This window comes from Castor canadensis, chromosome 2, assembly GCF_047511655.1.
Source record: "Castor canadensis chromosome 2, mCasCan1.hap1v2, whole genome shotgun sequence".
In the NCBI taxonomy this organism is placed as follows: Eukaryota; Metazoa; Chordata; class Mammalia; order Rodentia; family Castoridae; genus Castor; species Castor canadensis.
In genome coordinates this window covers 97,838,943-97,863,028 of record NC_133387.1, presented here as the reverse complement: position 1 = coordinate 97,863,028, position 24,086 = coordinate 97,838,943, and the positions used below count along the sequence as shown (strand labels likewise).

Below are 24,086 nucleotides of genomic sequence, written 5' to 3'. Positions count from 1 at the left end.
CCATTCTTTTCAAAATCATGCATTTTGAAGGCATCTGGGATTCAGGGACTCGAATATGCACTTTGAGGGAATGAAACCATAAATGCATCTAAAAACATGGAGGAATAATAATGGAAGGGAAGGACAAATTAATGATCATAGTTAAAAGTATATAGAGAATAGTGGACATTATCAGAATGGGGGAAATTTTTCAGCTCTAAAGATCCAATTTTCTAACAATGGGGGATGGGGAGAGGCCTGTTTCTGGATGTTCAGAGCCAAGCAGATGAAAGGGGTTTAACACAGTGAGCCGGGCTGCCTTCACCAGGGGCTTTATATGGCCCCAGTTGTTGTTTTCAGCCCTAAGATCTATAATTCTGTTTTCCTTTGTAGACTTTGTGTTGGTGTATTTTGATTCTTCCACTTCTTCCCTCACCTTGCTCTCCTTTTCCTGTGGTTGTCTCTTTTTAAAATTTTATCCTGCGAGTCTAGTTTGCTTTCCTCTTTGTGCTGATCGTTTTGATTCATTGAATGCATGTTCATTGTGCTCATTCTGATGTTTTTCCCTGCACCTCTCTTGTGATGGCTTAGATGCTAACCAACACAATCACTGCCCTTTATAAGAGAGCTCTCTTTTATTCAGTTTCCTTACCACAAGTTACTTGTTGCTATTTTTTAGAAAGTTCAAGACCAAGAACATTTGATTGGTTGGTCATTCTACCTTTGTACATATTACCATACCATGATTCCCTCTTTCTTCTTCCTGACACACAGTGTCTCCCTTCTGGCTGCTCAGGAATTTGCTAATTCTTTCTGCTGGACCTCTTCTGATCATAGCAATCTTCACTCAAGAGCCCCCCTTTCTCCTTCCAATTTGAGTCTCAGAGGGAGCCCTACTTTCTCAAATCTTCTACAGAGATATTTGAACTTCAGTTACTGGCTGGGTTTGAGATCTTTTCTTGCAGGGTTCCTGGGCCCTATGCACATGTAGGGATGTGTTTAGGAAGCTGGATCAGGATCTGCAAACGCTTTGTGGAGGCAAGGAGTGTCTGGAACATTCCAAGATGATGCCCTAGAGATGAGGATTTGGGTGTAAGTGATTTATAGGAAAACCTTCTAGGAAAACCTGGTAAGGTCTCAGAGAAGCAAGGCAAGCAAGGGAGCAATTTCAGGCAGACTCCTGAGAAAGTGGGTACAGCCTGAGCCTTCAATATGGGTAAATTTAGAACATGCATGAGGTTCAAAGGTGCTTAGAGGCGGGAGGACTGGCCTGACCTCTGCTTTCCCTGGACTGGGGGCATAAACTCCCAGGCACTTGGGGTTTTGTGTTCCTGCAACATAAAAGCAACTCCAGTAGCTAAGAAAATCCTCCAGAAGAATCGTGGGTTTGTGATTTGGGAGGACAAACCTTTTTGAAGCAGGTGGAGGGGCACACAATGATTAAGAGAATCCCAGGCGTTCTCAATGGTGCTATGACAACATCAGTACAATGTCCAGACCATGGGTCCATGTCCATAGCCCATACAAGACTTATGGGGACTTTTTTGGCCCCCAAGCCAACTTATCCAGGGGTTCAGCAAACTGCATTCCCTGGGCCAAGTCCAGAGAATTGATTTGTTTTCTTTTTGGTGGTGCTGGGGTTTGAACTCCAGGCTGTGTGCTTGCTAGGCAGGTCCTCTACCACTTGAGCCTTGTCCCCAGTGTGTTTTAGTTATTTTTCATGTAGGATCTCATGATATTTGCTCAGGCTTGCCTTGGACCACCATCCTCCTACTATGCCTCCTGGGTAGCTGGGATTACATGCTCAACTTGTTTGTTTAGATAGGGTCTTGCTAACTCCCCCCCTCCCCCATCACCATGGCCTCAAAACTCCACCTTCCTGATCTCTGACTCCCAAGTAGCTGGGATTACAGGTGTGAGCCACCAGGCAGTAATGAAGTTTTATCAGAGCACACCTATTCCTATTTGTTTACACATGGTGGACATATGGCTATTTTTGTGCTACAACAGCAGATAATGGGCCTTGAACCCTAAAATATTTACTGTCTCCGATCTTTTAAAGGGAAATGTATGCCATCCCCTTTAATAAAGCCTTATCTTGATCTGAGCCATAAATTGCCACTTGCATTGTTATTTTAGTCTCAATGTTTAGACTTTTCATTTGGCCCCTGGAGGCAGATCAGGCTTTGGATATGAGAATGGGGAAGAAGTAATAGGTCAAAAGAATATTAAATGTGGTAGAGTCCCTACGATCTAGATAAACCTTTAAAAAGTTGAGAAAATTGAGGGGGTGTGTCTAGGAAACAGCAAATTGAATTTTCTGGCTAAATTGGTAATTCTTCTCATTCTTTTAGTTTTTGGGGGAAAAAAGAACAAAATAAGTTTAAAAGAGAGAAGAAGGAAACAAAGGACTTGGGAGAAGAGAGGCAAAGACAAGGGAAAGGCAGGTGGCATTGGTCTGTCATGTTTTTTGTATCTTTAGGAAATATAAATATACCCCTTCAGAAGTTCATGCTTCTTCTGAAGGGGAATAATGGAGAAAGTTTGGCTCTTGATGTTTTTGGAGCTTTCAGATATATTTGTTTTTCCTCTTGAGGAATCTGATAGTTCTAGAGGCAGAAATAAAGAATATGTGAGTGTTTGAGCACACATTAGTTTTTGAAAAGACTTCTTGTACTGTGGCTTTCCAGGAGCAGAACCAGGGGCCTGTGTAGACTCTTCTATCTATTTAAAGCTGCTCAAAACTCAGAAGTAGGAATTTGAACATTGATGACACAATGGGAATGCATTACGAAGTAGGTATGAAGCGTATGCTGTTGGAAAGAAGCTATAAAACATTTTGACAAGTGGGCGTTGGGGTGTCTTGCAAAAATTAGACAGCAGAGAATGGTTTTGATGGGTTTAAGTCTTTTCTCCATGACGTTATATTACAGGCTGGCTCTGCATTTTGTACACACATATAAAGCTGAGTTTGTGCATGATGTGGTCTTTGAAGGTATTGACAAAATTTGGACTCACATGAAGAAGGCCTCACCTTAGCAATGCTCGAACTCCTTCTGTGTAGCTATTCCTATCTCAAACTAGCAAAAACGCTATGTCTTTCTTATTATTGCTATGTCTACTCCTCAACAAAATTGGAGAAGAGGGCAGGACAGGCTCTGCCTGGAAGAGAAGAAGGTAGGGGGTAGGAGGAGGGGGGCGCAGGGGGGAGAAATGGCCCAAACAATGTACGCACATATGAAATATGAATAAATGCATAAAAAACGAAAGTGTTCACAATTTCAGCCACTACAAGCCCATCAGTGCCTGGGGATGCCTGTTTCCATGACTAAAACCAACTTTTCTTCACACGTTCATCTTACTTGGTTAACAAAGCCTTTGTGGAACTAGGGAAACAGTCTCTGCTTCGTTCCCCACCCTGGGGCAACCAGGGGCTATTGTGTTTTTCCACAAGATGAACTCATGGTGGTAGTGGATCTAGTTAGGATTCTGGGTAAACACTTACTGAACTTGGCAACCCATGCAGCAATGACATTTTACAGAGATGGGTCTTCAAGAGATATGTCCCATTTTTGTTTCCTAATTTACCTGCTATCTTTAAAGTTCAAGAAAATCACTTAAAACAGCCCACAGAAAAGAGAAGTATAAAGAAAAACAACATAAATTATGTAATTATAATACAGTATATATGTAAGCTATGCCACTATAATATACTTAAAATGACATTATTTTTCTTTATATACTTTAATTTTTCTACAGTAAGCATAGATTACTTGTATAATAAAAGATATCAATAACAACAAAAACTGGGAGAAGAAACAAGCAAAAATGTTTCCTGATTGCTATCTTTTCCTTCAACTGTTGCCATAGATGTGGCCCAAGGGTTACCAGATCCATGGATCCAAAGTGGACTTGTCTGAGGCCCAGTGATCCATTTTAGACCTCCTAAATGTAAGAAGTCTTAGTGACTCTTCCTCTATGAGAATATTTATTAGTGGTAGAACTATGTTTAAACAGGCCTCACATCTCAGATAACAGCAGGACATTAGAAATGGGGACCGTATCTAAGAAATGCTGGTCTCTTTTCTGTTTTTATCCAGCATCTGACTCAGAGCATGTGCAAAGGTCTTCAATATTATGACTGTGATGGCATCCAAATTTCTTGCTCTTTGAAGTTCAGGTTTTGGAACTACTCCAGCTCTGGATCTATTTGGTTATATTGGCTTTCTTGCCATTGTGTGTATACAAATAGTCAACCCTGCAAACATCCCCTCTTTCGGAGATGATAGCCCAGTGACCTCAATAACAAAGCCCTTTGTACATACAGGTACTTGGTATAGGTAAGGAAAAGGCAAGAATGTGATCTGTTTCCACACGACCATTTCAGCAGGTCTGGTAAAGTTGTTAGTTCTTAGCCATCAGGAGAACAATAAAAACTCTTAAAATTGGCATAAGGGTACCACAAAAATTTCTGGAGAGTCCCCTTGTCCCCCCACCAGACCAGGTCCCAGGCCAAATTCCTGTTTCTACACTACATGCTCTTCATTTGTGGTGGGATTAGCTAAATAACTTCTAGGATCCACTGACTTTCCCTTTCACTTTTCAACTGATTTTAAATTTGTTTGCCTATGGGTTACAACTTCCTGTATTCTTACCTGTAGGCCCTGAACCTTAGTTATTTAGTCATTTCTAATTTCCCTTTATGTATCTTTTATTATTTCTGCCAGGCACTAATCATTCAGGCTAAATTCACTTAAAACTTAGTAAATTAGATCATTGAAATTTACATCAAAAACAGTGAGTCATTCCTGAACTTTTAGTGTATATCGGATATTATACTTTTCATTGGTGTTTTAAGGGCACAGTGGTACCACACACCATTTTACTGTGGTTGGTTGTGTGTTCGCCATGGTGAATATTCTAATTCCTAATATATTCTAGGGCCAACTCTACTATGAACTCTGGGATCTTAATCAAGCCTCTTGATTTTTAATTTTCATCTATAAAAGAGTCATCATCACACTTCCATGGTCTATGTTAGGAGCAAATTAAGAGAGCTTTGGAAATGATACAAATATGAGGTTACTGTTACTCTTATTAGGCAAGAAAGAGCTGTCACATAAAACGAGAACTGGTTAAAAATATGTATTGTTGAATCTGTTACACTCATTGGCAAGCTAAGTCCACAGGGCATTCAGACATCTATGGCAGTGACTTTATAACAAGTAAGTGCTGGCTAATAAATATTCAAACTTGATCAGGTTGTGATGAAGGAAGCACAAAGCTTGGCATGTCCTAGGAGTCCAATAACCATTTGTTGAATTGAACAGCATTGAATCTTAAAGAATGAGTAGTCATTAGGTAGTTAAAACAGTACAGTGAAGGGAGGTTCCATGGAGAGAGTACAGCACCAAAAGTGCATTGGACATTGGAGGAATTTTAGGAAGTTTGTCAAGGCTGGAACACAAGTGTGTACCTGGGAATTGATGAGAGATAAGGCTGAAGAGTAAACAAGGACCAGGTCATGAAAGTCACTGTGTCCTGTGTTGAAGTCTGTTGTTCGTTCTAAAGGTGATGGTAAACATTGGAAAAGTTTTCAACCAAAGGGAAATATATTCACATTAGCCTTTCAGGATGGCTACTCTGGTGGCAGATATATGGTGAGTGAAGAGAAGAGGAGGCACGTGTCGTGGTTATCCAGGTGAGAGGCAGGTGGGCCTGAACTAAGGATTAGCAGTGGGAGATGGAGACCAGAGGCAATGAATTCCAAAGGAATTCATGAGGCAGAATTGCCAGGATTTTTGTTGGCTTGGGGTGTGTGTGTGTGTGTGTGTGTGTGTGTGTGTGTGTGTGTGTAAGGGTTGCTGTCTATCCATTAACAATAAAGCAAACAGGAGAAGGTCTACAAAAAAGAGTAAGTTATATTCATGATCTACTTTCAGAAAACATGGAATATCTGAGATGGTTTGGAAAGATTTTCATCCAGTATACTGAAAACTTCTTAGGTGTCTTTTGTCATCTTTTTCCTTTGACCATGGCTTTCCTCCATGTGTAGTAGATAAGTCACATTGGTGCTGTTGGTTTGGACTCCTTCCAAAAGGGCAGGGCAGTGATGAGGAGCCCAGATCTATGTTTGTTAACTTTCCAGCTATAGATTTTTCATCAAACATATCAACCATTGCCCAGGTTGATACTTGACACTGAGTAGATTTGTGTATATGTGGTTGATTTAGTAGAAAAGAATGGCTTTTGGTGATTATCTTCTGAACCTAATGTCTTCCTTCCTTCCTTGCTTCCTTCCTTCCTTCCTTCTCTCCCTCCCTCCCTCCTTCCCTCCGTTCTTCTGTTCTTCCCTTCCTCCCTCCCTCCCTCTCTCCTTCTTTCCCTCCCTCTCTCTTTCCCTTCCTCCCTCCTTCCCTTCCTTCCTCCCTCCCTGCCTTCCTTCCTTCCCTTTCTGGGGGATACTGGGGTTTAAACTCAGGGCCTTGTACTTATGAGACAGGTATCCTACCACTTAAGCCATGCCTCCAGCCCTTTTTCCTTTAGTTATTTTTCAAATAGGGCCTCCCTTTTCGCTCAGGCTGGCCTGTATGGTTTATGTTTTCTGTGTAGTTACGATGACAGGCATGAACTACTATGTCCAGCTTACTGATTGAAATGGGATCTCGCTAACTTTTTCTCAGGTTGGTCTCAGGTTGATCAAAAGGCTGATCCTTTTGATCTCTGCCTCCAAAGTAGCAAGGATTACAGGTGTGAGCCACTAAAGCTAACTTATTTTTCATCATTTTAATTTTGCAATTTATTTATGTATTTATTTTTTGTTTTTTCTCTTTTTGGTGCCAGGGATCAAATCCAGGGCTCATCCATCCTAAGCAAGTGTACTGCCGATAATGAAAATTATTTTTGTTTGTGAAGTATTGTAATAAACAACATGGGGTGATTTTAATGTCTAGAGAAATATTAGTTTTTGCACAATGAGGGTGACTTTCTTGGAGACCAAGTTTCTTTCTATTTCTGAATCCTTAGCCAATGGAATTTCATCATAGGAAGTGCTTAGAAGATATTCATGGAATATGGAAGGATTGAATTTAAATGACTATCTTTTCAAAGAAGACCTTTTAGAGTTTCCTAAGTCAAACATAATTTATAATAGTAGGTAGGATCTTTGCCCAGCAAATGTTTAGAATATTTTACATGGAAAGAAAGCTTAAAAATGGCTTTCTTTAATTTCTTCTCCACCCCCTGTCACAGGACAGAGATGTCACTATTTTTATTTTTGGCTCCTAAAGTCGATCTTGGAGCTTCCTGGCCACTTATTTGCCCTGCTATAATACATAGACACTCAAGATTTTTGGTTCTGTCACTTGCCTCAAAGTACTTCTTATCAATCATGGATTTGATCTATCGATCTCCACGTAGCATATGAAATGTTTGCTGAAAAGCCACTGAAAGTATGGAGATTGTAATTCTAAATATTATGTTTTTTACTGATATAGTTGCTCCTGTCTTTCAGATTAGATTATACATAACTCGCTTCTCGTACCTGAATTAAACTTGAAGCAGGAGCACATTCGAAAATTTCTGGAACATGGAATTGTAGCCATTACTTAAGAGCAGCAGAACACTGTCTCCTGGCGGAGCTGTCTACAATACCCGGCACACAGCTGGGTGGGTGTTCTTAGCAGATTGTGGTGCTTCTGGCTTTTATCTGCCCACTACCATGTCTCATCTTCTGTCTTCTGGTTCTTAGGGAAACTACTCTCTCATTCCCATGGTCCTGTGGTATTGTCATCATGAGGTCCCCTGTTCTTACCACAAACAGGGATGAGCCTATGACCCTGAATGGCTGATTGAAGTGTACCATCTCCCAGCGCCACTGCTTAGTCAAGAGACAAGGGCCTGGCTCACAGTCTTGGGGCAAGGAGGAAGCCAAGTGGGACAGGTTGATGACATCCTGGAAACCACGGCCTCCAGCTAAGCTCAATGTCCACAAGAGAACTTCTCCAAAAGTCACACAACATAGAGTCTTATCATTTAGGCAAGTTTGAGTTGGACTTCTATAACTTTCAGCCAAAGGTTCCCTAATGAATTAATTCTTCATTTGAGGAATTAATCATGCCATTAAGCAGTCCATCTCAAACCCCTTCCATTTCTTGATATTTGGGGTTGTAAATGCTTAGGTAAATGCTTACAATTAAAGTGAGTGCAAGACACACTTAGTCTAGAAGCTCATGTCAAACAATTCTTTATTTTTTATGGTACAAATTAAAAGTGACAGATCTGAAGCTGTTAAGAAATACACAAAGTGCAGCTTTACCAACCATACAGATATTGCTCTAGATTAAGTACAGTTTTTTATTTTTATTTTATTTTAAACATTAAGCAACCTGTGCAGATAAATCAGCTTTGGTTTCAATGTCAGAGCAAGTAAGGAGCTTTTAAATATCCAGTTTGGCTTCTTGGTCACAAGTCTATCATGTCAACGTGTCATCGCGATGATATTTCTAGAACAACCCAGTCTGTTTCCTGCCCTCCCTCCTGCTGCCTGCTCCAGGCACGGAGAAGCAGATCTCTTTGTGGTGCCTCATAAGTGACCCTGGTGACCAGTCTAGATCACAGCACAAAGGACAAAAAAACAAAAAACAAAACCAAAAAAAATCACTTTCTTAACAAATTAACTAATGTGCCTCACATAATTTCAAGTTGAAGACAAGCAAATCACGTGACAGAAAGCTCATTACAAAAGGTTATCCAAACAGATTTTACAGTCAGACATGGAAATGAAAATCAGGTTCCTTTTTCTCCATTTTTTTTAAGCTTGGTCATTAACTGGGTACAAGTAGAGTGCTGAGGTAAAACATTGATGAACAGTTTGTATTTCTTTTTTTTTTTTCTTAAAATAGGAACAGTTTAGTATTGCGAGATTGTCAGTAACATTTAGCCATATCTACACAATGTGCATATACCTACAAATATTGAGCTTTGGTCCAGCGTAGAGAAGACGAGCAAAGGCATTTTACGATTTCTTTTTGGTTATAGCTTGAGTTCTTTGATACGCCTCTACTTGTTTTGTTTTTTTCCTAGCTCCTTTTGCTTTTTTTTGTTCTCTCTTTTGTAGTGTATTGTGTTCTGTGTGTGTATATATGTGTGTGTGTGTGTGTGTGTGTGTGTGTGTAACTGTGTGATTATGACATAAAGAAACCAAAACTTTACAAATGGAAGTGAAACCTTTAACTGTTCAGTTTGTTTTTGGTCAAAAGAGGAAGAAAAAACCCCATAAACAAGAGTAAAATACAGTATCTGTTGTCATTTTTCATCAAATAACAAAGAAAACAAAGATGATAATAATTTAAAAGTATGTGAGATATTGAAGCTTGAAATACAATCATGTATGCCCAAAGTGGCTTTCATTTTTTGTTGGTGACAACCTTAACCTTCAGTTCTTGGAAACATTAAAGACACTCAAATGTCATTGGAATATGAAGTTGTTTGCAAGAGGAAATAAGAAAAGTTATACTAAAATGAAGCAATAGATGTGATTCCAAAGACTAATGTGTTTGTACAGTATAATTTATATTCCTAAGAATCTGTTCAGGCACATTTTTATGCCTTATAGCAAAAAATTTATCTGTAAAAAATTAATATAAGAAGCATTACAATACTTTACAAATAATTTATAAAACAATACAAAATTATAAAACTATAAAAAAAATCACCACGCATGAATAGTTTTATGACTGTGGGATGAATGTATTTCTTTTTTGTTCTACTCTGAATGATGACTTTGATTTTATATTTTCACTATCCTAGTTATACCCTCCCAATTATAGATCTCAGAACTGAGCAGGCCGTTTGTGACTGCTGCTGGTGTATATTTAAACATTTAGCATCCACCATATGTTATCTTGTTAACTTCTCTTCTTGGGGAATTTTTCCTGATGGAATTTGGAACAGGTGCTAGGAGAATACACAATCTGTTTAAATCAATAAAGTTTTGGGGTTCTAGGTTGTTGATATTTGTGCAGATTTTGTGGTGGTGAAATGGGTACCACGACATTGGCATTGATCAGGCTAGCTGTGGTCCAATGGCATCAGACTGGTGAAATGGAAACACCTTACTTAGTGACTAGTTCCACTTCCAAGGTTATAATTATGTTTAAAGAGTTTTCTTGTTGATAGACTCCTGACTGTGGCATGAATCATTTGAGGGGACAATTATTCTGTCCCATTTACACAAACAGGAAAGGTGCCAATAGGAAAAAAATAAATAAATAAACCTAGAACCTCTGAGAGGAAAGGTTGTGTTAGGGGCAGGAGATGGCAGTTGTGTAGCTTGAGGTGGGGTTTCTCCTTTTATTTTGTCATGATTTTCCCTCTAGATTACACAAGCATGATTATTAATCACTTAGTCATAAATATTTACATTTTGACTGGAAGCAAATTGATGGTTCATTTGCCTCCTCATTTGACAGCACACGTTCCCCTGCACTTGGTTGACGACATCAGCTGCAGGTTCCAAGTGACACCTCCCCAGCCATCTTCATACCTCAGCACTTTCTTTGGGATTCTTAAGGTATTTACACCCCACAGATGCTTTGGTGGAGTTGTTTTTTAACAATGAACTAATCTTCTAGTTCTAATAGTGAAGGCTATTCTGATGTGTTATGTGAGCTACCTCTATGTGTTTTTTTTTTTTAAATGGATACACTTCAGTGCTAAAGCTTCCTATTTCCTCAAGAACCCAGTCCTCAATTCCAATTGTTTAAATTTCCCTGTCACTTTCTGCACCATTTATATATCCCAGGAATGATTGCTCCCCTGAAAAATATCTGCCACCACTGTTGTATGAAAGAAGTGGCAGCAAAGATGAGATTAACAGGGTCCTTGATGGCCCTCAATGATCCAGTTGCTATCACTTTCTTTGTGGCCTGTGTTTTTTTGTGGGTGTAGATGAGTGTGTGCATGCCTGTGTGTATTTTGACTGAAACCTTGAGACATTTCTTTGGCTATCAGACTTCTGAGAGAAATTGCTTGCACAGAAGCATAACATAGATGTAAGTATTGAACCAAATGTGCAGCTTATGTTTATATTACAAAATTAGTTTTGGTCAGCTCTCCATGTACGTGGCCAACAGACTGAGAAAAATCCCAAGCTCTGGTGTGGACAGTGAGCACAATTACAGCTTATGCCAGTGTTGACAGTTCATTGAGCAAAGCCCTAGTTATTTTGGAATCTCTCCTGCATTTCAGTAGGATCTGAGTGGAAAAGACACTGTTCCTCCCCACTTCTTCAGCCCTCCAGCATACTCTGGAGGCCACGCAGGAAAGAGATGGAGAAATGGGGGGAAAAATGGGAAATGTGAGCTCCATTTTCTTTTCTCAAACCCACAAGTCATAGTGAGAAGAAAGCAGTGAATGCTTTGGCACACGATCCAGGATGCCCCCTTTTAAAACAAATGAGCAAATGAAACAAAACCAAAAACTAGGAAAAGAAAGAAGCCCCTCCAGCCCCCACCCTCCCAAAAAACAAACCAATAGTGAGCCTCACAGAATGGCTTCAACAATGGCACCCACCACCCCGTTGGTGGAGATAGCAGATGGGCGAGATGGGAGAAATCAGGCTTCTTACTTTTCCGTTAGTACAAATGTAAAAATTCCTAACACAAATTTACACGCAGAGAAGAGTAGACAAATGATCGCGTTTGCAATGCCATGTTTCTGACTTTGGTTAATAGGTTTCTTAGTGAATCAGCACTTAGGCCCTGACAGGATGCAGTTGCTCCTCCAGGTGGCAGGCTTGTATTCGCTTTGAACAGGTACAAGTTCGTGGTGGTGGTTTTTTGGTTTAGTTTTGTTTTTCTTTTTCCTTAAAATGTGTTCACATTTTTCATCATATACAGAAAAAAGTATGTGGTTATTTGGTTTGCTCTAAAAAACTGGCTTTGGGGAGACAGGTCAGGGGAGAGAACTATCCTACCACGCACCTTCAATGTGGTGTTTTTCTTGCTTAAAAATTTGCAAAAAAAATTTTCTTTATCTTTTTGGAAAACCAACAGACATGTATAAACCATTCTGTCCGCTTGGTAGTCTTCTTAGTCTTTTACATACAAGGATGATGATGACTGGGGGTGTTTTTAAATTGAACTTTAATTTTCTCTCTTCTTTCTTTTTTGGTGGCGTCCCAAGGGTGTCATTTAGTTTCTGTAGATTTTCCTCCTGATGATGGGTGGGCATCTCTTTAGGAGTTTTCTTCTAGAGAGTCTGTTAAGGGCTCCAGAGGGACTGCTGTGGCCGGCTCGTGCTGTTTTAAGCGTTTGATTGTGTTCTTCAGGGCTTGCCTCTTATTGCAGAACCAAACTCTAACTACTTCCCGGTCATAGTTCAGCTTCTCAGCAATTTCGGTCATTTCCTGCCCAGAGGGGTGTGTGTTCTTCTCAAAGTGGGCATTGAGGATCTCAAGGGCCTGGGGTGTGAAGGAGGTGCGCCGCTTGCGCTTTTTGGATGGTTCACTCCCGATAAACTCGGTCAGGTTCTGCATACCTGCTCGATGGCGGGCCTCAGCCTCAGCCATCCACCGCTCAAGCACCGGCTTGATCTTCTGGGCACTTTTAGGGGTGATGTCCAGCTTTTCAAACCTGGCAGGATACAAAAGGCCAGGGTTCAGTTTGGCTGTCAGACTGCTAGCTATAGTGTTCTCTTGGGCTTCCTGTGGTAGGAAAAAGTGGCTTCTCAGGATGGTGTGTCTGGGGGGAGAATTGAGAAAGAACAGTCTTACACTGAGTCCTCTGCCAGGGTGGGCCTCCTGCCTGCCTGCCTGACTGCCTGGCAGGGTGAATTCACTCCACATTAGCAGCCAGCTGCAAGGTAGCTAGCCCCAGCCAAGCCAGCGTCCACCCTCCCAGCATGCTCCATGCCAGGGCATGCAAACCACACAGGCACACAGACAGGGAGACAGACTGCAGGACACGCACTGTCACGATCGATGGGAGCACAAAGCAGCTGAAAGAACATCCCCCTCTAACCTCTGAGATTTAAGCTTTGCTTCAACTGTATAGCAACATCTCCCCAACCTTAAGGCAAATATAAACCCAAGGAAGTGACATCTAACATGACAGTTGTCATGTCCTTTTGTGTACAATGATTATATTTTACATTTGGTTTTCCAAATGTTACATGAAAATGTTACAGCTATTATCATAGTCTGTGATGGCAACTGAGATAAAGTTCCTCCTTACTGCTCTCTTTTTATCTCTCCTTTGGGTCTTCAGTTTTACTGCTCTCCCTCTCTTTCTCTCTGGTAACAATTTTCACCATATGTAAGTTAACAACATGCCCTCTTTCCAGGTAAAACATAGCCCAGTTGTTACTTTACAGTTCTGGCTTAAACAGCTGGACACATTGTAATTACTATGGAATACCCCACTCCTGGATGTGCTAAGGCCACCTCATGCCTTCCAATCACCATCCAGTGTAATGGTGTACTTTGTACCAGGGCACCAAGCTGTGTTTAATGTGTGATATCTGCAAACTGTACTGGAATGATATCATTTTCTGTAAATGAGGTCTTCTATACATCAATTGCCATCAGCAATTCTTTGCTACATTGACTTTAAAAAATATGAAGCATCCTGGACAAAATTATATGGAGTGTTTGAAGAGGTCTTTTTGGTACCCACTTCATACTCACTCTCAATGAAATATAAAAAAGGGCCAGTTACTTTTTTTCATTTGTTTGTTGATTCTAAATCCAAATTCACAACTGACAACTTTGGACACGTAGAATTCATCCCTCTCTTTTAAAATGTTCCATGCTGTTGAAAAACAACTGTCTGACTACAGAGTGCATCTTATTATAACCATCTGTTCTTGCAGAGCTGAAATGAACCTGTGTTACTACTCACGATATGTTTTATGAGGATGCTTGCAAAAAAACAGCAAGAGGTAAGCTTCCTTTATGTGCCATAATCTTATTTTTTGGTAGCTCACTTTTAGATCTCTTATGTTGTGATAAGCAGCACAAATAGTATTAAATTTTAATGAGAATTCCATGGCATTCTCTTCCATGTACAGTTTAAGGAAGTATTTATTTTTGAAAAATCCAACTTTCTGTACTGGTAAAGGAGGAGAGAAGATTTGTTTTCTGTACAAAGTGAAGTAATTCTTGAGTGTTATTTAATGAGCTTGTCACTTGTGGCAAGACCCCTCAAAGCTCTCATTGTTATGATAATTAGCTGCATACTGCATTTTGTCATCCTTCCCCATAAAAGCCCCAGAGCTTGAACTCTTGGTGGCACCACAGTTGGCTGAACAGTGCCATAACACTAGGGGACAGAGCGTGTGATGGTGATGTTTCCTGTTTTGGTGGCATCTTTTTCTCTGTGACTCTGATAAGGAGGGACTCTTGCAGCACCTAGGAGTCACTCGGCTAATTAGGGAACAGTGACACCTGTGTGTGCAGGCTCCAGTGTGCTTTTCTTCCCACCCTTGGAATTCATTGCAATTGTTCCAATGTAAGATCTTGCTGTCTTTCAAGACTTTTATTTATTAATTAATTTATTTGGGTAGCTAGCTCCTAAGATGACTTCACTGACACATTGGAAGCTGGAGAAAGGCCCCAAAGTCCAGGTATCTGATTGGTTGTATGATATCAGAAACTCCCAAGGGCTTTCCATCCTCTAGCTTTTTGAGCTCCGTTTGGAGTAAGACTTTAGAAATCAACATGTCTGATTAAGGCATGCCCCCCAAACAAGTAGGTATATGAGTTAAAACATTAGATAGCACTTCAGTCAATAAAAGTAAATCACATTTTAGGGCTAAAAAATAAGCCAAAGAGAAATTTAGCAAGAATGGCAAATTGTCCACGACTTAAAAACCTGTGGCTGCCTTTATCACAAGGCTGTCAAGATGAAACAAAATTAATGTTTCCCGACAGGGAGCAAGGCATTCGGATCATTGATGCTGCTTGTTAGTGTTGATGCCTCTGTACATGATGTGTGGAATAACATATACAAGCCTGGAAACAAATTTCCCAGCAGTGGTATCCTTGTATAGACTGAATAAAGGTTATTTTCTACAGGGAGGTATCTTATAAGAAAAAACAGTAGGGGAGACCATAGAAGTGAGAGGATCCTATGGCGCTTTTTGTATTTAACAACAATCAATGGGTTTTATGGAAAATCATTGAGCAAAATGTGAGCTGCAAGCTACTACCCCATACTGATGTTATTTATAACCTTAGTCTTAAACTGCAGGAAAAGTACACTTCCGTCCTTTGGGGAATACATTAAAAGTATAAAGAGCAGATAAAAAGACAGCATTTCATGGATCACCAAGAACAAAATCCACTTAAATGAGTTTAGAGTTGGTTCCTTGGCTTTTCCTGATGGAGGAGGGCCCATACGGCATTGCCCCAGAGGAAAAAGCTCTTGCCAGAGTGCCTTTGTTACCTCATGCATAAACATGGGATTAGTGCAACACACACATGCACGTGCGGGGTCCGCTCTGACTGACAACTTAACCCGGATCAACTTGAGCACAACCAAGGCTGGATTCTGTCATTTATTTATTTATTTTTTGGGGGTGGGAGGGATGGGCACTGTTAGGCCAGATTCTCACTACCCTTTTCTGAGCCATTTAAAGCAGCTGCTTCTGTTTTAAAAATGGGCTTTTAAAGCTGTGCCTGGAAAAGGCAAGTTAAAAAATTCCTTCAAGGTCACAAGATGGGTATTTTTGCTTTTTTCAGTGTGTTTTCTTGGAAAATTGCAATAGCCATCTTTGGAAAGACATAGTGGGAGTGTAACACAGATGAGGACTGGCAGCTTTACAACATTTTCTCAGAATACCTGTGTTCAGACAGGAGTTGGTGGCTCTCAGCTGCATAGGAGCATGGACCCAGAAAGGAGGCCCTCTTCCCTGGGGTAGTGCATTTCCAATGAGACAGCCTTGGAAGTCCTTGGTGAGTTGACAGGAGTTACAAAGCTAGGACCCTTCAAATTAGCTTTGGTATTCTCATCTGCATCAGCATCACCAATTCCAACATTACAGCTACCCCAAACTTTGTTCCCATGCTCTGCCCCTTCAGCTTTGACCACCCAAAGAAGAAAAGCTGAGCTGCAAGGACAAAGAGGCCCAGGCCAGCCAGGACAGTTGACAGCATGCTGCACGGGTTACCTGCAGATGGCCGACTGGCTGTACGCGGGGCCCTCTGTAGCACTGAGAGCTTGCCCCACCTGAGTCTGGGTCAGGCCAAGGGACAGGCGCCGGATTTTAAAAGCTTTGGCAAATTCTCGGATCTCCTCCAGATTAACCCCATCCACCTCACCCGATGCTGTTTGAGGATCTGTGGAGATGTTTTTAAAAATAGGATCAATACGTCAACACACCACCGGGTAATATGTGTTTATTACGGTGTCTAGGAAGAGGCTGTCTCTTAACTGCAGAGCAATGGGGAAACCAACATCACAGAATGTTCTCTTTGTCTCCCAGGTGAGGCACCATGTCCTCACCCTCAAACACATATTACACCTTCACAAATCATCACAAATCACCAAGGTGTTTCTATCCCAGGCAAAGCCACACCCTGCTTACACCGCTGCTTCTGCCATGCAAGAGCCCATTTCTTAAGGCTTAGCAAAATGATAGCCAGCCAAGGGGAGGGGTTCGACAGGAGGCTGCAACTCCATTTTACCCAAACATGTTCATACATTGTGCAAAATATATATAAAATTGAAAAGGTTCCATGTGAAATGTTTTAATTGGAATTTTTAGTGCTAAAACTTGGCCTTAAAGAAAACAGTATTTTGTGTGTTTCCGTCACCTGATCACCATGCAGCCAGGCTCACGTATGGAAATGTTGCCTAATTTCTTCTGTTCACGTTAGTTCCTCAGAAGCGCATGTTTATGAAGCTGTGAGAATAATATTGTCTTTTTTCTCCCCCATAGCAGTTTACTGACACAGCTGCCTTTGTCCCCTGAAAGGGCACGTAATAAAAAATGCCTACCACAGGAAGGCTCCTTTGGTGCCGGATAACGCGGTCAATTTAGGACTTATCAAGGGAAATGACACAACAGCTGGAGAATGAAACTTTTCCCCCCCTGGCTACTGATCCCTGGATAAATGAAAGCATACACCAAGCTGGAGACAGCATGGGTTGGGGACAGTGGAAGATTTCAAAGTGCTGCTCAATCCTGCCTGTAGTGAAGCCATTCTCCCTGAGAGCTGTCTCTATTGTTCTTCACCTCATTCTTTGGACTTGGGTGAGAAGTTTTTTCTTCCTCTTTCTGCACAATAACCTATCAATTCAAGTTCAGTAATCCAAGTTCTTGTCCAAGGACTGTGGTAAACTATATTATTCTTCTGGGTTCAGGGCTATACATACTCTGGTGGTTAGGAAAAGACACAAGCATTTGCATCAATTTCTAAAGGACTTTTAAATAAGGATGCTAATATCTGTGGGGAGGCTTGGAGCTTGGCATGTAGAGGCTCTTGGTATTGGGGAAGGATCCCTCCAGCCTATGGACAATTAGCAATACAGGTGTTTCCTTTACCTTCACACTTAACAAAAAAAAGTCTATTTGTGAGCTGGAGGAAGAAGGATTCTGAGTTTGGGACCAGCCCAGACAGAAGGTAGCAAGACTTTATCTCAACAAACAAACAAACAAACAACAACAAAACCTGTACTGGCAAGGCATGGTGGTGCATAACTATAGTTCAGCCACTTGGGCTGAGGCTGGAGCGTGGCATGAACCCAGGAGTTCAGGGCCAGTCTAGGAAGCACAGTGAGACTCCCATCTTTTACATAAAGAGCCTGTAGAAGTTTCATATCATTGGTCATAGTTTCCTTGTGGGAAGATTGAGTAGAGGTTTGACCACTGCAGTCAGTCTAAAAGTATTTTTTAAGTGACTCTTCAGGGGTTCTAACTGAGTGAAGGGAAGAGGCAAGAGATACATAAGAAATAGTTTCAAACTTTATGGAGTTTACATTCTATTGGAGGCTAGGATCTAAAACTAATGCATAAAAATAATTAGAGAAAAATACCAGGCAGAGGATAATCAAGAAATAGTGGTGTAACACCCAATAGTGTGTAGAGGAGAAGGGACAGCGGGGAGGAATCACCAGTTCTTATGAATGGGCAGGTCTCAGAGGATGGAGGGGCCTTTTTCTGGTCAGTGGAAGTTGTATGCAGATAGATACAAGTGGCAGGAGAAGCAAGAATGTGGGGATGTGCAGGTTAGTGGCTGCAGCAGGAACTCAGTCTAGAAATGGTAAATATTTGAGTGTAGTACATTGAGGATCTATGTGCATGGGTGGAGCTTTGGGGGGGCGGCTTGCTGATAAAATTGGATTGATTGTTAAGATGAATTAAAATCCTATTTTTTCTCCCTACACTCCCCCCCAAAAGTCTGGCAATACTTAGTTAATGAAAGACTTGTTTGGGTCACTCCCAGTGGAGGCTGTCCTCTGGATCTTAAATCCCACCAGCATAGTGCATGGAATGACTTCCACCATCCATTAAGGATTCTGGGATTTTGCATCTGTGAGCACAGTAGCCTTCAGTCCTTTCTCTTATTTAGTCATTAAAAAATACCCACAGCAGGAGTTGCAAATGAACACCATGGAAAGGAATCCAGTTTTCTAGTGCTTACACATTTCCTGAATTATTTGCCAACATTTAAACATCGAATTCTAAAGGAAAAGCTAGATTTTCCCATGTTCTTTTGGGTACACTAGATGTACATTTGTACTTGGTAATGTCTCGTCAGCTGAAAGTGATTCTGGCTGACCCTTCATCTCATGGTTATCTACTCTCCTCAGACCTACTACCTGCCTGAGTGTGCTGTGACTGTGGGTGCCCAAAGGTCAGTTCTTGGGGGGAAGCTGGAAAAGTCTTAGATATACAATAGTTGTGACTCCCCAAAGGGGAAATAAACAGAACAGATATACAATATATCTGAGGCATTAAAATTTCATGGGAAAAGGAGGATTGTTAGGATTTTTAAAAGTTTAAAAAGCCTCCTTGCAGGGGGTTTGGGGCAATAAAAAGTAATAGTTGAAGAACCTTGATTTAGAGCAGAGAGGGACAGCTGGTACAGAATGGTATAGTGACAGAAAAGAAGGGCTTAATCTCTCTCCAAGAGAGGGAAGAAAGTTTGACAGCCTTGTATGAGTAGATAGTGGAGGTTCAAAAGGGGGCGCGGGTGGGGGTGGAGTGAGGAACAAAAAGGCAAAATTGGGGGCGGGAGGAGAGGGCAGTGAGGAACAAAAAGAAAGCCAGGGACTTTCCTTGCCACAATACAGCTTTTAGAACTGTGGTTTTCTTGACAGGCAAAAGAGTCATCTAGTGGGGCCCAGGGGTATGTACTTATAACAGGTAGCACAGGTGTTCTGATGCAGAGCCTCTGCTGACACTACTTGCAAAACTCTTTCTGAGTGGTTGTGGCTTCAGCAAGTCTGGGAGTGACATCCTCTGTGTGCCATTGTTGTTTTTTTGAACGTTTTACTTTTATTGTTCAGCAGGTTTTCTGTGCAGTGAAACCTGTACAGGACTGATAGGCCAGGAAATCCTGGTGCAGAGGGGCTCCTGAGTAGGCCTCTCACCGTCTTTTCTTCACTCCCTCTGAACCAAGTATGGCAGTGGTATGTGAGTCAGCAGGCTGGGAATGCCAGTGAGGTCTGTGGGGGGAGAGTTTTTCTCTGTGAGAAGCCAAATAATTCTTGGGAAATAAATTTTTGCTAATAAGCCTCATGTCTAGATCACAGAATTAGTGGAGTACTAGGAATGCTAGGGTTTGAACTCGGGGACTCGTGCTCGCTAGGCAGCCACTCTACCACTTGAACCATGCCTCCATCAGTTTTTGCTTTAGGTTATTTATTTTTAGGTAGGGTCTGGTGTCCCCCACCCTCTTCCCTGGGCCAGCCTGGACCACAGTCCTCCTACTTAAGCTTCCTCTGTAGCTGAGATGACAGGAATGTCCCACATGCTGGACTTTTTCATTGAGATGGAGTCTTGATACTTTTTGCCCTGGCTGACATCGAACCTCCATTCTGCTCATCTCCGCCTCCCTAGCAGCTGGAATGACAGGCATGAACCACTGTGCCAAGCTCAAAGGACCAGTCTTTAATCTGGAAGGATTTCCATGGTGCTGCCGCAGCCATAGTACTGCAGTATTAGGCGAACTTACGACTTGCGCAGCAATTTTATGTAAATTTATCTTGTCATCTTTCTTTTCTTCCCCCGCTGCGTTTATTGTTTATGTCTCTTTACTAATTCCTTGAGCCTAGGAATTAACTCTGTATGTGTGATTGTGCAGGTTGCTTTTTTGCTAGGTCACTGAAAATAAGCTGAGTTGAAAGGAAAGCTGTGGACTCTAAGTTCACATGTGTTGAGCAGTTTTGGGGAGATGACTGAACCTTCACTGTCGAGCTCAGAGAAATGGGTATCTGGCCGGGATCCCAGTGTTTTCCATGAGGCCTCCACAAGCACTCATCACTCCTTCTTTCTCTTATGCACTTCTCACTCTTGCCTTTTCTCCTGGTACTGGTTAGAAAGGCCATGAGAGGAATTCTTGTGAAATTTACACAGGGTGATGTATGGACAAAAGTCCTGATAGGGGACCTCAGCATCTCTTTGTTGTTGGCTGGAGATGATCTGCTTAGCTTTCTTCATATTTGTGTTCTTATCCATAAAACTCAGATGGCAAAATGTATCACATGGTTTGCCCCATGGGTTTCAAGATTGCAGAAGTCTCCCTATCCAAAGAAGGGGCCCATTACTGAAAAAATATTATTAGGGACTTGTCCTCAGACATTAGAAGAATTCTTTAGATAGTATCTGGAAGATGCCAACAAAGCAGAAGAGTGTGCTATAATATATATTTTTTAATTTCAAGTTTGTCTTGAACTCCTGGGTTGTTTCCCTGTTGGAGTTGCTCCCCTTTCTTGAGGGATATATGCTTTTCTGCTTGAGGACAAGAGGCGAAGGTGGTAAATGGAGGCTTCCATGGAATAGTACTTTTGCTCTCAGTCTATCTCAGATGATCCCTACCCTGGGATAGGTCAATCCGGCTTTCTGTCATCCTTTCTCCTGGTTCTGGGGAGGTTGAGTTGATTTTAAGGATGACTCTGAGGCTACCTTTTTGGGACCACAAGGTAGAGCTCCTACAAGGTGACCTAGTACCTTTAACCAGCTCTAGGACAACCCAGGTTGGAGTTTCTCTGGACTGAGGAGGAAGTAGCACCTTTTATAAAAGCTTGCTCCAGATTAAGTCAGCCCAATACACTGAGTTTAGGATCAGAGAGCAACAATAGTGATGAACAGAGTGCATGATGAATCTGACTCTTGCTCTAGAATGATTAACTGAATTGGGAATATAGGATAAACTGGCTTGAAAATTGGAAGTGATTCCAAAGTATAATGATGATGTTTCCCATATCAAATCTGGAGTGCATGATCTGAAAAGTAGAAAGATTTTTATGAAGCTAAATGCAAACTGTGTGAAACAACCCTATTCTGTAGAATCTGGTGTATGGTCACGCACCCGTGTATAATTGAGTGCTCAGGATACACCAGGAATAGATTTGCTGTTGTTGCATTGTTTTGGATTTTAAATTTAGCTCCTTCTTGCTGTTAGCCTGGGTATTTGTTGCTAAGTGGTTGAACAGTCATCTGACATCAACATCAGCTTCTGTGACCCCTCTTTGTGTGACTGTTATAGGAGTAATAGACATCTTTAAAGAAGCTGCCAAAAATATGAATTAAATATCTTATTAAACATCTATTGGTTTTTAGTGCTATTCTCATAGCAAATAATGGGCATGTCTGCCACATATTTCTGAAAAATAAGAAACCATTTGGGAATAAGCAATGCAGTTTGGGAGAACAGTAAACTTGCAATATGGCAACTTCATTGAGTTGTGGAAAATGGCATGAATTATGAATCAGGGGTTTCACTATGCTATAAGCTATCACCATATTTATGTTACAGCTTTGGTTTTCTGGGAGTAGTTAGCAGTTCTTTGTGGTCTAAGAGTCAAGGTTACAAGTCAGGAGTTTATAAAGAGTGCACTGAAAAAAATTCCCAAAAAAAACCAGCAACCAAAACCAGCAAATCCACCTATTTTTAAAAAGTACACTATAAAATCTTAAACCAAATTGGAACATTTGTTAAGTCATTGTTTGGTTTTTCTTCTAGACTTCCTAAAAACCCATCTTATAAAACTGTGATGACTGACTATGGAGGCTGAGCAAAGCTAACACAGGGCAAGATGTATAATGTTGTACTGTTCTAGCAAGGATGTCTGTTCAGTACTTTTGAGCCTGGATGAGGTATTCTTTGCAAATGAAGATCCTGTTATTGTTACTAAGGCATTAACTTGTCATTACTTTGCCTGGAGTGGGCAAGATGTTTAGATGTTCTTTGTTGGTGTGTGCCAGATGGCCAACAGTAGGGGAGAGTCTGACACTGATATGGATAATCCATTACCTGTAATTTTGACCAAAGGACCTGTGATATTGTGATATAATAAGATGTGTATTTTTGGTCTTTGTTTCTGGTTCCTGGTAAGTGCTCCTAAAACTCTTATAATATCTTAAGTAATAGATGTGCTACCAACATCTTTTGCTCTATTTGGTCTTCATGGTTCCTGACACAAAGTACCTAAACTCCTTGAAATTTCTTGCCTGATAGGATCATCTTTGGTTCTAGTGAGTGACTGTTGGTGGGCTTCTTGATAGCTTTAAGATGGAGGCCATGATAAAAACTTGGGAGAGAAGAGAGGATCTAGAGATTAAGTTAATAACCAATCATGCCAATGTAATGAAGCCTCCATAAAAATCCCTGAAAACAGGGTTTTCAGAGAGCTTCTTGGTTAGTAAACACATTTATGGGCCTGGAGGGTGGCATATCCAATTCCACAGGGGCAGAAGTTCCTGCACTCAGGACTTCTCAGACCTCACCTTGTATACTTCTTTATCTCACTGTTTATCTGCATCCTTTATCATATTGTTTATAATAAACTAGTAAACATATTTCCCTGAGTCCTGTGAACCATTGTAGCAAATTACTAAACCAGAGAGATATGCTTCCATAAATATACAAATTCTGTAGTTGAGTTTTGAGACAGAAGAGAGATAAGTAAACAGCATGTTCAAAATCTATAGCAATTTTAAGTCCAGCAATGGGCTTGTGCAGTATGACTCCCAGTTGTTTTACTAGACTCTCTTACAAAGAAGACTGAGCTAGTGTGGGCTCCTTATTCAGGCTCTGCATACAAGTTTAGAGTTTCCTATTTCAAGTGCATTTGGTGAAGGGGTTTCTCTCTCCCAGGATTTTATACTTAAGATCACTCATCCTATGCCCAGAACATAGAAATCTCATTGGCCACTACACAGTTGAAATCCTATTTGTATTACATAGCTGTTTTAATGATTTACGAAAAAGTTAATACTTCCTCATGCACATTGTGATAAGTGACCAGAGAGAACTTACTTCCACCTGTCCACTGTCCATCCATGCATCCATCTCTTTAGGCATCTAGCATGGATTGAGTAAAGAATTGAGTAAAATGTAATGTATTATGTAAAAATGCTATATTAGGAGTAGTTTGTACCTTTATTTTATATTTAACTTATTTCTTTATTTGACTTTGGTCCTCCACCTTTTTTTTTTTCAGGACCAAAGCTTGACAGTTTATCCTAAACTGATGACACTTGTTGCCATTCAGAACTGTAATATTTTCAGAATCTTATGCAGAATATTGAATGCAAGCAAATTTTTAGTGGGTTAGTTTGTGTTACTAGATTGCCCTATGCTGTGAGGATCCCTGCCCTTCCTGTTGTAACTCTTGACCTTGATCAAACTCACATATATTCTCACTTAATGACACAGATGCCTATACAGCATGTTAGCCTTTAAATCATAGCTATTGGAGTTTTAGTTCCTGGTAAATTATGATCTATGTACACGTTCTTTGATTTTATTTATAAGTAAAATTATACTAAAGGTGAATAACTGACATTTAATCAGACGATTGTTCCATTCATCATAACGTGCTTTTCTATTTGCATGTGACAAATATGCTGTCTTCATCTAGGGCCAAATACTATTT

The 24,086-nt window shown here is 40.8% G+C and overlaps 1 protein-coding gene across 1 annotated transcript; it reads right to left on the bottom strand.

Moving 5' to 3' along the window:
- Positions 1–8,218: 8,218 nt before the first annotated feature.
- On the bottom strand, positions 8,219–24,067 carry Pou6f2 (POU class 6 homeobox 2). The gene is made up of 3 exons (XM_074058080.1): positions 23,995–24,067; positions 16,150–16,318; positions 8,219–12,722 (listed from the first exon to the last, which is right to left on the bottom strand). Exons 1-3 carry the CDS (start codon positions 24,065–24,067, stop codon positions 12,218–12,220), a joined length of 747 nt encoding a protein of 248 aa, XP_073914181.1. The 3' UTR covers positions 8,219–12,217.
- Between the last annotated feature and the right edge of the window lie 19 nt (positions 24,068–24,086).